Genomic DNA, 13,387 nt, shown 5'->3' with positions numbered 1-13,387 from the left:
CATGTGAACCCATTGCAAAGAGGACCTCTTGAGGAGGTTCCTTCAGTTAAGGTGTGGCCCAACTCAGTCAGGAGGTGTCCTCACCCTTTTACTGGAGACCTGAGAGAGAAAGCTACAGTGAGGGAGAAGCCACGGGAACAACCGGAAGTCAATTAAAGCCAGAAGAGAAAGGAGAAGATGCTGCCCTGTGGCGGAAAAGCCAAGGGAAACCAAAGGTCGCCAGTCAGCCATAAGATACCCCGGAGGAGGCACGCCTCCAGCCCCAGCAACCAGGGGCCAATAAATCCTGTTGTTAAGATGACGACAGGGAAGCGGACTTGGCCCAGTGGTTAGGGCCTCCGCCTACCACACGGGAGGTCCGCGGTTCAAACCCCGGGTCTCCTTGACCCGTGTGGAGCTGGCCCATGCGCAGTGGGGTGTCCCCCGCGTAGGGGAGCCCCACGTGCAAGGAGTGCGCCCCGTAAGGAGAGCCGCCCAGCGCAAAAGAAAGCGCGGCCTGCCCAAGAATGGTGCGGCACACACGGAGAGCTGACACAACAAGATGATGCAACAAAAAGAACCACAGATTCCCATGCCGCTGACAACAACAGAAGCGGACAAGGAAGATCCAGCAAATGGACACAGAGAACAGACAATGGGGGTGGGTGGGAAAGGGGAGAGAAATAAATAAATAAATAAATCTTTATTAAAAAAAAAAAAGATGACGCAACAAAAAGAAACACAGATTCCCGGTGCCGCTGATAAGGATAGAAGCGGTCACAGATGAACACACAGCGAATGGACACAGAGAGCAGACAACTGAGGGGGGGCGGGGCAGGAACGGGAGAGAAATTAATAAAAAATAATCTTAAAAAAAAAGCACCTGTTAGGCCAACGCATTGCATCACACACAGCAACACGTTGCATCACACTTGCTCTAGCAGCTGGGAAACTAAAGCAGTGGGCGACATCTTCACCAGCCTCCCCTAGGCCAGGAAAGTTGAGGAGCCACAGTTAGTGATCCTTCACCACTGACTGCCATTTGATACATCAGGGGCTTCCAGGGAAGGAACTTCTGCTGTGGTAGGAAGCAACTGTCCCAGGAACTTTTCTAACATCTTCATCATCAGTGAGAATTTCCAATATGCCAGCAAGGAAATCCACAAAATAGTCACTGCTGTTCTGGCTCCATAACCGAGGATCTCTCTTCATCTCCTTCTCAGATCCCCCTCCACTGGCTACCCTCTAGCCTCAGATCTTGGTTTTACCCCCTCGTCCAACCTTTAATAATTTTCTTTTGACTTATCGTCCATCCTCAAATGCCTGGCAGCTAGAACCCTAAATCAGTTCCAGATTCAGCACTCTGTTCAGCAATAGGTTCAAGGGGTCTTGCACAAACAGCAGGAACGAAAAGCCAGTCTTGACCTCACCCCACATTCTTTGAAGATCTTCTCGAGAGTTCTCCAGACCCCTGTCAATTCCCAATAGTCTTCCCATTGCCAGACAATTAAGGTTGTTCAAGGACAGACTAGCTTTGTCTTAAACAAGATGGGGGACCAAATAAAGTCTGTCTCTGCTAAAGCCTGGACTCTTTTTTCTCTTTGACACCCATTAGATCACTCTTTACTTATTTATGAAACCCTTCTGTGGCTCTTTATACATGGAACACACTGCTCCAACACTTGACAAATAGCTCATTTACTCCTCGTGACAACCATATGAAGTAGACAGAACCATGACCCCCCATTATACAGTTGAGGGAACTGAGGCACAGAGAGGCTAACCAACTTCCCCAAGGCCACACAGCTGATAAGGAGCAGAGCTGGGACTCACCCCAGGCTGTGCAGCTCTGGAATCTTTGCTGATCACCACCACCACTGCCTCTCCAGTTCTGGACCAGAGAAGGCTGCCTGGTGCAGGGGTATCATAAAAGAGGGAGATTCCCACAGGGTCTTCCAGGTCCCTGGCTTTTAGGGAGTCAAGATCTATCCAAGAAATGGGTACATATATTAGACTGGGTCTCCTTGAAAAGTGTAGGGAGGCACAGGGCACAGTGACAAAGGCTGGCCGCCTGATGGGGGCCAGCCCCGCTCTAGGAGCCCAGGAAGGGAGGAGGGAAACTTGGAAACGCATGTGAGACTCTGGACCATAGAGTGGAGAACACAGCATCTTAGAAGGCCGAGAACAAAGCCTCTTAGAACGTAGAACAAAGAACCCTGGAACCGTGGAATGCTGCGCACGAACCATCGCGGCACCTGGCAGACAAAACACTCAGATTCTGTTCTTATAGAATCATAGAATCTCCCACCCAGGGTCTTATAATTCCAGAATTGAGGAGACAACCCATCCAGACTTTAGAAAACAAGACCGGCTACATAATTTGCAGGGCACAGTACAAAATGAAAAACAGAACAAAATAAAACGGGGCCCCTTGTTCAAAAAATTAAGAATTCAAGACGGTGACAGCAGAGCCTTAAACCAAGAGCTGGGTACGATCGCCCAAGTCGCATAAGCTTACAAGCATAATTTTATCAGAGGATGTCGGGCTTAGCTGGCCTGGCCCTCGCACTTTACAGCTGAGTGTCTGGGAAGGCTTCCTGGAAGAGGAGGTAAAATCAAGGCTCAATTCCCTCGCCCAATCCTTTCGGTCCCCTGCGCAGCCTCAGAAACTGAGGACTGGGTGGGGGGACCAGGCGGGAGCAGCTGCCAAACTGTCAGGTGGACCATTCTCTATTTATAGATCACCCCTCCTCCTCCCGCCCGACTGCCCAATGGTAGCCAGAGCTCGCCCGCAAGGGGGCGGACCCAGACGCAGAGCGGAGAGGCACAGGCCAATGGCGCCGGGGCAAGGGCGGGCTTGTTTCATTGTGACGCGTGGGGAGCGTGCCGAGAGCGCCGCAGAGCGGGGCGAGTAGGCTGCAGCGAGCTTGCGTCGTGTCGGGGGGCGCGGCCGCTCGGCCAGGCAGCTCGCGAAGGGCGGCTGTCGGCCAATGAGCGGCGGAGGCTCTGTCGCTGGGGGGCGTGGCCATGCAGATGAGGCGCGGGTAGGCGGCCCAATGGGCGGGCGCCTATGCAGATGAGACGGTGACAGCCGGGCCAGCGGGCGGGCGGGCGGCTGAGGCGGGGAGGTGGGACCCGGAGAGGGGCGGCCGCGGGGCCCGGCCGGGCTGGGGCGGGGGGGCCGCAGCCATGATCCGGGCCTTCTCGTTCCCGGTGAGCCCCGAGCGGGGCCGGCTGCGGGGCTGGCTGGAGGGCAGCCTGGCGGGGCTCTGCGAGTTGCACTGGCTGCGGGAGAGGCAGGAGTACCGCGTGCAGCAGGCGCTGCGGCTGGCCCAGCCCGGAGCGGGGGGCGCCGCGGCCGAGGACGAGGAGGACGCCGACGAGGACGAGGATGCGGCGGCGGCGCGCCGGGCCGCGGCGGCCCTGGAGGAGCAGCTGGTGAGCGGCCGCCTGTCCGCGGGTCCCCCCCACCGTCGATCCGTCCGTCCTGCCTGCCTCTCTCGGTCGGATGCTCAGACACCCATCCCTGGGGGTGGGGGCTGGGGACCCCGGGGGTCCGGGCGGCGGTCGGGATCTGGTCTTCCCGCCCCCAAACGGCGGAGGGGGGGGGCACTGCGTCGCCTCCACTGGGGCTCCGTGAGATGCACAGGCCCCCGCCTCCTCCCTTCTCCCCCCAAGAAAAAACCTTCTGGGCGCCAAGTGTGTGTCAAGGCCAGCGCCGAGAACTTTACATGCGTGCTCTCCTTGGAGCTTGGGAGGTAGGGGCTGATAATCCCCATTCTACCGAGAAAGAGGCTCAGAGAAGGCAAGCGACTCATCCAAGGTCACACAACCGGGATCCAAACATGCCCCCCTCCCGGCCCGGCTACCAGGGCTCCACCTTCCCCAAGTCCGGGTGTGCTTGGAGATCTCTGGAGGGGGCGGGGTGGGCGGAGGGAACCTTAGACCCCCCCCCCATGGGAGGGTTCCCTGCTGAGAGGACGCTCATACTCTCTTGGGACGTCATGGGGATCTTGCCCCTCAGCGACACGTCCCCTCCTCTCCAACCTGGCCCCCGCCCTCCTTAACCCAAGAGGAGGCAGCGCGGGGTCTGCTTTCCGGTCCCCCCCGTGCTCCAATGGCGGAAGATGAGCAGAGGTCTCTAGATTGACTTCAGCAGGCACCGTTCCTCTGCCCTCTGGTCCTTCCTTGATTCTGCTGACCTCTTCCCGGGGGGCGAGGGACTCCTCTCTCGCTCTCCCAATTGCCACATCCCTGCGACTTTGCGAGTCGACTTCTCCGGCTGGCTTTCCTGATCCCGTCTCTCCCTGCCTCCCCGCTCTCGCCAGCTCCCATCTCCGCACCTCTCTGCTTCCTGCCCCAGGTCCCTGCCTCCATCTTTCCATCGCCCCTGCCCCTCCCCCAGCTCGCCGGGCCGGGACCCGGCTCCCCTCGCAGATCCCATCCCCGAGCCTGTGTGTGGTCGGAGCTTCCCGTTTGGGGAAACCTGAGCCGAGGTTTGGGGGGAGGGGGCTCTCCCTGGCTGCTGACCTCGGCTGCCTCCTCCCCAGATGGGGAGTGGGGAGGGGGACCCAAGCCAGACACCCGGGCTGCGGGCCCAGCCCCTCCCCCAGCCGGGAGGGGGGACCCTGCACATTCTTCTCTGGAAACCGAAACAGCTGTGGGAGGCCCCACCCCCTCCCAAAGTTAGAGCCGGATTGTGGGGGCCTCCCCAGCTCCCCCACCCCTAAGCTGGCTGGGCTGCGGAAGGCGCCTCCCACCCCAACGAGGCGACGGCGGGAGCAAGCTGCGGCCTTCCCCTCCGCCCCTCAGCCTGGCCCTCTTCTGTGCCTGGGTCCCCCTTCTCTCTGCCCTCTCCCTCTGCCCCGCAGCCCTCTCCTCTTTCTGCACCCCGGTCTCCCCCTTCCCAGGCCCTCAGTACGCACCCCGCCCCTCGGTCCCTGGGCCAAGCTAAGCTGGTGGCGGGAGGCCTGCCCCCTTCCCATTCTCCGGGCAAAACTCAGTCCTGGCATCAGAGAGGAGGCGGCGGCGGCAGGGAGACAGCCACGCGGAGGGAGGGGCCGAGGAGCGCTAAATATAAACTCCTCCGGGTCCTTCTGAAGAGGGGGTAGGGCCTGCGCTGAGCCCTGAACCCCGTCTTCGAAGGCTCAGCCCCCACCTCTCCTCCCGGGCATGCTCTCTCTTTGTAGCCAGAAAGACTGAAGTCAGACTTGACTGTTTTCTAACAGAAACGACTGGGGTGCCAGGTAAAGACTTGGGTACCTCAGAGAAGAGGGGCACCAATTGCGGGTGGGGGAGGCCTCCCTCAGGTCTGTTCTCTCTTAAGAAGGAAAAGTCCCCTTCCAGCAGGAAGGACTTAGGTTAGACTTGCAGAAGGACTTCTTAACAGAGACCGAGGGCACTGGACACAGACTAGGGGCCTGTCAGGCATTTGGGCAAAGGCATCTCCAGGGGCCTGACCAGACCCTCGTTACACCTGACTGAGTAGGACAGCAGGACAGAGGACAACAGGACAGACTTGCGGAAGGGCTTGCTTATTAGTGGGCAGGGGCCAGATTCAGGCAGAGGATGTTCCGCTCCTTTCTTTTAAAGATCCCTCCCTTTGCAACTGGGAGGAAAGGGGTGATGGAGTAGAAAGAGGTGGCTGGGTGGGGAGGGCTCCATCTCCTGCTCTTCAAAAAACAACAACAACAACACATCCTTTTACACTTACTATTTTTATATTTTTAAAATGGGTATGTTTCCGTAATATACATACAACATAACAGTTCTCATTTTAACCACTTTCAAGAGTACAATTCAGTGATGTTAGTTACATTCACAATGTTGTCTTACCATCACTGCCATCCATTACGCTTATTTTTAGTTACACAAGTAAAACATGATTTTATATCTTCCTTGTAAAAAAAAAGGCATAACTTTCACGTAATAGTAAGTCAGCATTTCCTAGGCGCTTAAAAGGACCTATTGTATTAACTCGTTTCATCACACAACACCTCATAAGAGAGGTAGTCAGCTGATGCCCAGGTTACAGCTGAGGAAGATGAGCTACAGACAGGTGAGATGACCAGCTCAAGGTCAAATGGCTGGGAAGTGGCAGAACCAAACTTGACCCCTGGCGATTCGGCTCCAAGTCACGCCTCCTTCAACACTTCATTCTACTGTCCAGTCCAGTCCCTCCCTTCTATATTCCAGGAAATATAGAGTTTTGCCTTTGACAAATTCCAGTTTCTGGGGTGAGGTCCCAAAGACTATGCCAGTGGCTCTCCAACTGTGACCCCTGGCCAGCCACATTCTGTCACGTGGGAACTTGGGACCTACTTCAGCCTGTGAGGCTAAAACTCTGCAGGTGGGTCTCAGCAACCTGGGTTTTTGAACCCAGGCTCACATTCTGGCTCACATTCTGCACTTGTGTCTGCTCAGCACTGTATCTTGGTGGTGCCTCCATACAGAAATGGCCTTGTTCCTTTTTAACAGCTGTGTGGCATTCCCCTGGATACATTTTTTTTTTTTTTCTTCCAGGATATCTCTGAGCCCCTCCTCTGTGCCTGGCCCTGTTCTAGGTCCTGAAGACCCAGGAGTGAACAAAACTGACAAAATTCCCTGCCCTCTGAGAGCTGACATTCTAGTGAGAAAAACAAATGACAAACTGATAGTTCCTTTGAAGTCAGGAGGTCATTGCTGCTAGGTCGAAAAAGAAAGCAGGGTGAGGAGGTGCAGAAGGCCAGGGGAGCTATTTTAGAGCCTGGATGAAGGAAGGGTGTGAGCCAGGAGAGGAGCAGGAAATGCGGCCTGCAGGGGGCACGGCAGTGCAAAGGCCCTGAGGTAGCGGCATGTTCCAGGAGCAGCGAGGCAGCCTGTGTGGCTAGAGCCGAGTGGCCAGAGGGCTGTTAGTGGGACACTAGGTATACAGCTGGCCGCTGATCTTTTAGCCACCTCCAACGCCACACAATTTGACCCTTTTCCTGGGTTCTCCTCAAAGATGACTACCACCAGGATCCTCGGCACACCCAGGGCAGGAGCCCAACGTGGAATGCTTTCTCGACTACCTTCTGTGCACGAACAGGCTCCTTAGGGGGCTTCTGTTCCCGGCGGGGGGTTGGGGTGGGGGTCCGGGCCCGGGAGAGTCGCAGCACGATTGGGAAGGAGGAAGGAGTAGCAAGCGCGGTAGTGGGACGCCGGGGTGGGAGGTGGCTGCAGGGTGGCTGGTCTTTCTTTCTGCCCTAAATAGGCAGGGCCCGAGCCTGCCTTGCCGGCCCCGCCCCCTCCCGCTTGCCTCCTTCCCGCCGGCCAGACAAGCCGCTTTTGTCTGAAAGTCAACTGTCAGCCCCAGGCTGCGGCCACCTCTGGCCTCGGCCAGACCCCTGTGGGACGTTTCCTGGCTCGGGACCTCAGTTTCCCAAAACGGAGTTGAGTCGTAGTGCCTTGGAGACCCCGTGTTGTTTCAGCCCCCACCCCCAGTAACTATCACTCCGCTCCCAGGGTTTTTCACCTCCATTGAGCCACACCAGATAAGGGATGGTCTTTTCCAGCAGCAAGAAGGATTCAGGGTAGACTCACAGAAACTTCTCGTGGGGATAAGGCGCGATGGGCAGACACTGGGGGCATCTGGCTGGGAGTGGTGCAAGGGCCAGAGAAGTATGTGGCCTCTGGGACAAAGGGACAGGTTGGGGCTTGGGACAAATGATCCTTGCAGTGGCATCCCTAAGGCTAGACTCAGAAGAACTTTCCAGTAGGGATGGGGGTTCTGAGGAGAGGAGCAAAGAGGTCTAGGAGTCATCGCAGTAGCCTATTTTATTCATATGAGGGCAAGAGTCAGTGTGCAGCAGGAACACTTAAGGGGAAAGTGCAAAAGGACTTTCTACTGATGTGAAGGCTCAGCAGAGGAAGGGGGAGATTCTGAGATGGAAGGGTCAAGGTCTGGGAGAAGGCAGACCCACAGCTAAGGGATCTGCTGGCGCCTGGACAGCACCTTGAAGGAGAGAGCTGCCTTTGTAGCAAGAAGACTTGATACAATTTCAGACTCAAAGAGGGACATTCTCATCGGGGCTGAGAGACTGTGAGCACAGGTGGAGGAGAAACAGGAATGAGATGGAGCGGCAGCAGGAAGGACTGGGGTTAGAGTGCCAGAAGGACTTTTTTTTTTGGAAGATTTGTGTTTATTTCTCTCCTCTTCTCCCCGGTTACTCTCTGTGTCCATTCACTGTGTGTACTTCTATGTCTGTTTACATTCTTGTCAGCGGCACCAGGAATCTGTGTCTCTTTTTGTTGCATCATCTTGCTGTGTCAGCTCTGCGTGTGTGCAACGCCTCTCCTGGGCAGGTTGTGCTCTTTTCGCTCTGGGCGGCTCTCCTTACGGGGTGCACTCCTTGTGCGTGGGGCTCCCCTACACAGGGGACACCCCTGCATGGCAGGGCACTCCTTGTGCATCAGCACTGCGCATGGGCCAGCTCGTCACACGGGTCAGGAGGCCCGGGGTTTGAATCCTGGACCTCCCATGTGGTAGGCAAACTCTATCAGTTGAGCCAAATCCACTTCCCAGAAGGACTTTCTAATGGTGATGATGATCTTGAGGGGCATCCTGGGATCCAGGTCCAGCTTTTACCATTTCGAAGGCAGAGCCTCATTTTGTCAAAGTGAGCCTCTGCCTGGGAGCTCGTGCAACAGGGACTCTTTGGCAGAGGACTGCGGGCCTTCTGATGGGCTGCTCTTCACGTGTCCCCAGGAGGCCCTGCCCGGGCTCATCTGGGACCTGGGCCAGCAGCTGGGAGACCTGAGTCTGGAGTCTGGGGGCCTGGAGCAGGAGAGCGGGCGCAGCTCAGGTGAGCACAGGTGGAGGGGGGCCTGCCTGAGACCTGAGGCTCCACGATGCCTCCTGCTGTCCTCCATTTCTCAGTCTGCCCCTCTGTCCCCCTCAACTCTGTCTTCCCACTCTGCCCCTTGGTCTCCCCTCTCCCTGCCCCTGTGTGCCCCTCAGCCAGTCCCTCTGATAGTCTCTCCCTTTCTCCCTGGAACCCAGGCTTCTATGAAGACCCCAGCTCTACAGGAGGTCCAGACTCCCCGCCCTCGACCTTCTGTGGGGACAGTGGCTTCTCCGGCTCTGGCTCCTACGGACGCCTGGGTCCCTCTGAACCCCGGGGCATCTATGCCAGCGAGAGGCCCAAGTCCCTAGGTAGGTGGGTGAGGTTGGGGCCTGCAGGGCCAGGGAAAGGAGGGCAGAGGCAGATGGTTTTGAACATAAACTTTGGAGTCAGACCGACTTGGATTCAAATTCTGGCTGTGACATTTCCTTTTTGTGTGATTTTGAGCATGTCTCTTCTTTTGGGGCCGTGCTTCTTCACCTGCTAAGTGGGCTAACACCATCTACCTCACAGAGCATTAAGCCCCTGCCCCAAGGTGCTGCACTTGGCCTGTGGGAACCACTCAGTAAACAGGAAGTGCTCTTATGCCTTTGTACAAGTAAGGTTTTGAACCCTGACTATGTAGGGGATACCACAGTGAGCAAAGCAGACACAAATCCCTGCCCTCAGAGAGCTGACACTCCAGTGAGAGAGAGAGAACATACAAGATCAATAAGGATGGTGTATATTGGCATGTGCCATGAGAGAAGCCAACCAGGGAGAGACACTAGGGAGCATCTGTTTGTGTTGCGAGAGTTGTAATCTGATCTGAGAAAATGTGGCCAGGGTGGGCCTCACTGAGACTGACCTTTGAGTGAGGACCTGGAGTGAGGGAGGGGGCCAGGCAGCTACCCTGGGGTAGAACATTCCAGGCGGTGGGAACAGCATGTGCAAAGGTCCTGAGGCCGACTGCATGGGAAGGCCGGTGTGCCTTGAGCCTGTAAACGCGGAGGAGAGGGGTAGGAGGTGCGGGTAAGGGAGGCAAAGGCGGGACAAATGCAGGGTCTCGTGCGCCCCTGTAAAGCCTTCGTTATCAAGCCGATACGGTGGAAGAGGGGAGAGCCAGGGTTTTTAACCCGAGGGGGAGAGTGGGGGGAGCGCCCTGCCCCTCCCTCGCTCGAGGGGGGAAGGGACTTCGAGCGCGCGGTTTTTGCCTCCCTCCCCTAGGAGACGCCTGCCCCAGCGCGCCCGAGGCGGTGGGCGCCCGCGCGGCCGTGCCGCGGTCCTTCTCGGCGCCCTACCCGCCGGCGGCCGAGCCCGCGGGCCCGGAGGCCTGCTCCTCGGCGGAGCGCCGCGCCCGCGCCGGCCCCTTCCTGACGCCGAGCCCGCTGCACGCCGTGGCGCTGCGCAGCCCGCGGCCCGGCGCCCGCTTCCCCGCCGAGCCCGCCGACGCGCCGGGCGCGGGGCGGCCCCTGGACGGCTACATCTCGGCGCTCCTGCGCAGGCGCCGCCGCCGGGGGGCGGGCCAGCCCCGGACCAGCCCCGGGGGCGCGGACGGCGGCCCGCGGCGCCAGAACAGCGTGCGCCAGCGGCCGCCCGACGCGTCCCCGCCCCCCGGGGGCGCGCGGCCCGCGCCCGAGCCGCCGGGGGAGCGCGCGGGGGGCCGTCCGGCCAGCCCGGCCGCCCTGGGCCGCGCCTGGGCCTCGCCGTGGGAGTCCGAGGCGGGGCCCGAGCCCGCGGCGCCGCCCGCCGCCCCGTCGCCGCCCGCCAGCCCGGCCGAGGGCCGCCTGGTGAAGGCGCAGTACATCCCGGGCGCGCAGGCCGCCACCCGCGGCCTCCCGGGCCGCGCGGCGCGCCGCAAAGCGCCGCCGCTGACCCGCGGCCGCAGCGTGGAGCAGTCCCCGCCGCGGGAGCGCCCCCGGGCCGCGGGCCGCCGCGGACGCCTGACCGAGGCCTCGGGCCGCCGGGGCTCGCCCCGGGCGCGCAAGGCCGCGCGCTCGCAGTCCGAGACCAGCCTGCTGGGCCGCGCGGCCGCCGTTCCTCCCGGGCCCCCCAAGTACCCCACGGCCGAGCGCGAGGAGCCGCGGCCGCCCCGGCCCCGCCGAGGCCCGGCGCCCACGCTCGCGGCCCAGGCCGCGGGGGCCTGCCGCCGCTGGCGCTCCACGGCCGAGATCGACGCGGCGGAGGGGCGCCGCGGCCGTCCCCGCGCCCCTGCGGCCCGCGACCCGGGCCCCGGCCGCTCCCCGTCAGCGCCCCAGCGCCGTCTGCTCTACGGCTGCGCGGGCAGCGACTCCGAGTGCTCGGCGGGGCGCCTGGGGCCGCTCGGACGCCGGGGGCCCGCGGGCGGCGGCGGCTACGGGGAGAGCGAATCGAGCGCCAGCGAGGGCGAGTCGCCCGCCTTCAGCTCCGCGTCCAGCGACTCGGACGGCAGCGGTGGCCTCGTGTGGCCGCAGCAGCTGGTGGCGGCCACCGCGGCGTCCTCCGGGCCCGGGGTTGGTGCAGGCGGAGGGGCGCCCGCGGGCCCAGCCAAGGTCTTTGTGAAGATCAAGGCTTCCCACGCGCTCAAGAAAAAGATACTGCGTTTCCGTTCGGGTTCTCTCAAGGTCATGACTACAGTGTGAGTTTAGGGGTTTGCTTGACTCCCCGTTCCTGTTCCTGGCCTCTGCGCTCCCAGTCACTGACCCTTCCATACCTCCCTTCCAAAGACCACCATCTCTGCGTCCAAAGACAGCCCTGGTCCCCTGCCCCCGCCCCCGTTCACAGCAGTTGTGGTTGCAAAGGCTCACCCTCCACCCAGAGGAATGGGGGAGAAGCCCTTTTTGACCCACTTCAGCTTCTGGCTCCGGGGCCCTTGGGCAAAAAAAGGTCCCCTTCTCTGGGCCTCACTTTCCTCACCTGCACATGCAGAAAGGGGTGATTCAGTTCGAGTTTCCCCATTTTAGTTTAGACACTTCGTTTGTTTTTCCCCCTTCACTTCTCTGGCTGAGCCCTCTCATCTCCCTTTCTGTGCCCAGATATGGCCCTCACTCATTCACAAAGCACCCTTTCTTTCCCCCCATGTCCCAGGACCCTTAAGATATCCTCTTGACACCATGGTCAGAGATTCTGTCTCACCCCAGGCAGTGCCTGCAGAGTGTCCTGGGAAGGAAAGAAGTGCGGACTTTGGGGTTTTGAGGGTCAAGTAGGAGTTGGTGACACCTGGAAAAAAGGACTCTTTCACCTCTATCTCTGGACAACTGTAGCCTATTGGGAGGTGGAAAAGGGGAAGAATGGCTTCTCTCTCGTTGCTCCCCTGTGAGGGAGTGGAGGGAGCCCAGGATAACCCTCAGCTGTTCCAGTCCAGTATTTTTTCTTTTTAAAAAATTACTGTATTTATTATGACGACGGTAGCTCCCCAATGCACAGGGGGGCCAGATTCTGTGTGTTTCTCTTGCCTCTTTGTAAATAAATGCACAGTGTTACATGTGTCGTGGCCTCTCATTCTCCAGGGACATGGGAGAAGTGCTCTTTTGCCTTTGGATTAACATTTATTGAACAACTACTGTTTGCTTTGGAAATGGCAGTCCCCTGAGTCAGATGGCAGACCCCAGGGTGGGTCCCAACATCGTCTTCCCAACATGTACTATTTTACTCCAATGGATCTGACCTTTGACTGGGTTATGTGTTGGTCATAAATATGGTTTCATAAAAACTGGAATATAGACAAAGGGATAACCCCCAAATACCCTCTTTCAGTTTCAGTGCCTTCCCCAGAAGCTATCATAATCAACACTTCAATGGGAATACTCGTATGTTTTCCTGTGTTTGCATACATACACAAAGCTGAGTAATGACATAAATATATATAACTATGTATGGTTATATATGTATTACATATAGCTATATAGTTATGTAAATTGGGCTATAAATTCCATTGTTTATCCTTATTTTGCCTGGAGGTTTTGTTATGGAAAAGATTTTAATTAAGGATTGAATTTCTTTGTTGGTTATAACACTATATTTTCTATTCTTGTGTCAGTTTTGCTGAATTGCATTCATCTAGAAATGTGTCCATTTCATCTAAATTCAGATGACATTTTCCTATCAATAAATTATTGTTACCAGCTGCATTAGATTCCATTGTAGGGATTACCATAATCTAACCCCTTTGTCAGCCGTCCAGTCAGTTTTTTTGGCTATTACATGCCTCGCGACAGTGAACATCCTTGCACAGATGTATCTCCACATCTACTGATACATTTCTGTAGGAGCCCGGTCCTAAAGACAGAATGTTTTGGTCATTATAGAATGCTCATTTGAAACATTCTAATCGACGCTCCCCCACTTTTTTCCATTAAGACTGTCCTCAATTGACATTTCGAAAAGCAGTTTTTGAGATGCCCATTTCTCCACCCTTTCACCAAACACCAGATGCTGTCAGTCATTTTCATTTTGCGGAACTGATGGGGAAAAACTGTACTCTGTTTAAGTAAGCTATCTCCTTCCCTGCTTCCTTGAGGTTTCCTGCTATGTTTATCGGTCCACTTGTGTTTCCTCTTATGTGTATTGCCTGTTCATATCCTTTGCCC

At 57.7% G+C, this 13,387-nt stretch overlaps 1 protein-coding gene across 1 annotated transcript; it reads left to right on the top strand.

Moving 5' to 3' along the window:
• Window positions 1–3,084: 3,084 nt before the first annotated feature.
• Window positions 3,085–12,284, top strand: DACT3 (dishevelled binding antagonist of beta catenin 3). The gene is made up of 4 exons (XM_004454398.4): window positions 3,085–3,417; window positions 8,705–8,801; window positions 8,999–9,151; window positions 10,047–12,284. Exons 1-4 carry the CDS (start codon window positions 3,169–3,171, stop codon window positions 11,438–11,440), a joined length of 1,893 nt encoding a protein of 630 aa, XP_004454455.3. The 5' UTR covers window positions 3,085–3,168; the 3' UTR covers window positions 11,441–12,284.
• Window positions 12,285–13,387: the final 1,103 nt, after the last annotated feature.

Source organism: Dasypus novemcinctus, chromosome 18 (genome assembly GCF_030445035.2).
Source record: "Dasypus novemcinctus isolate mDasNov1 chromosome 18, mDasNov1.1.hap2, whole genome shotgun sequence".
NCBI lineage: Eukaryota > Metazoa > Chordata > Mammalia > Cingulata > Dasypodidae > Dasypus > Dasypus novemcinctus.
Note: the sequence above shows the minus strand (reverse complement) of the source record. Positions and strands in the feature narration are given on the sequence as shown.

Bases quoted from the DNA above. Each gene is read 5' to 3' on its own strand.
- DACT3 (XM_004454398.4), top strand. From the start codon at position 3,169: ATGATCCGGGCCTTCTCGTTCCCGGTGAGCCCCGAGCGGGGCCGGCTG. The intron at 8,802-8,998 runs GTGAGCACAGGT...CCTGGAACCCAG, and splicing joins GGAGAGCGGGCGCAGCTCAG to GCTTCTATGAAGACCCCAGC. The intron at 9,152-10,046 runs GTAGGTGGGTGA...TCCCTCCCCTAG, and splicing joins CGAGAGGCCCAAGTCCCTAG to GAGACGCCTGCCCCAGCGCG.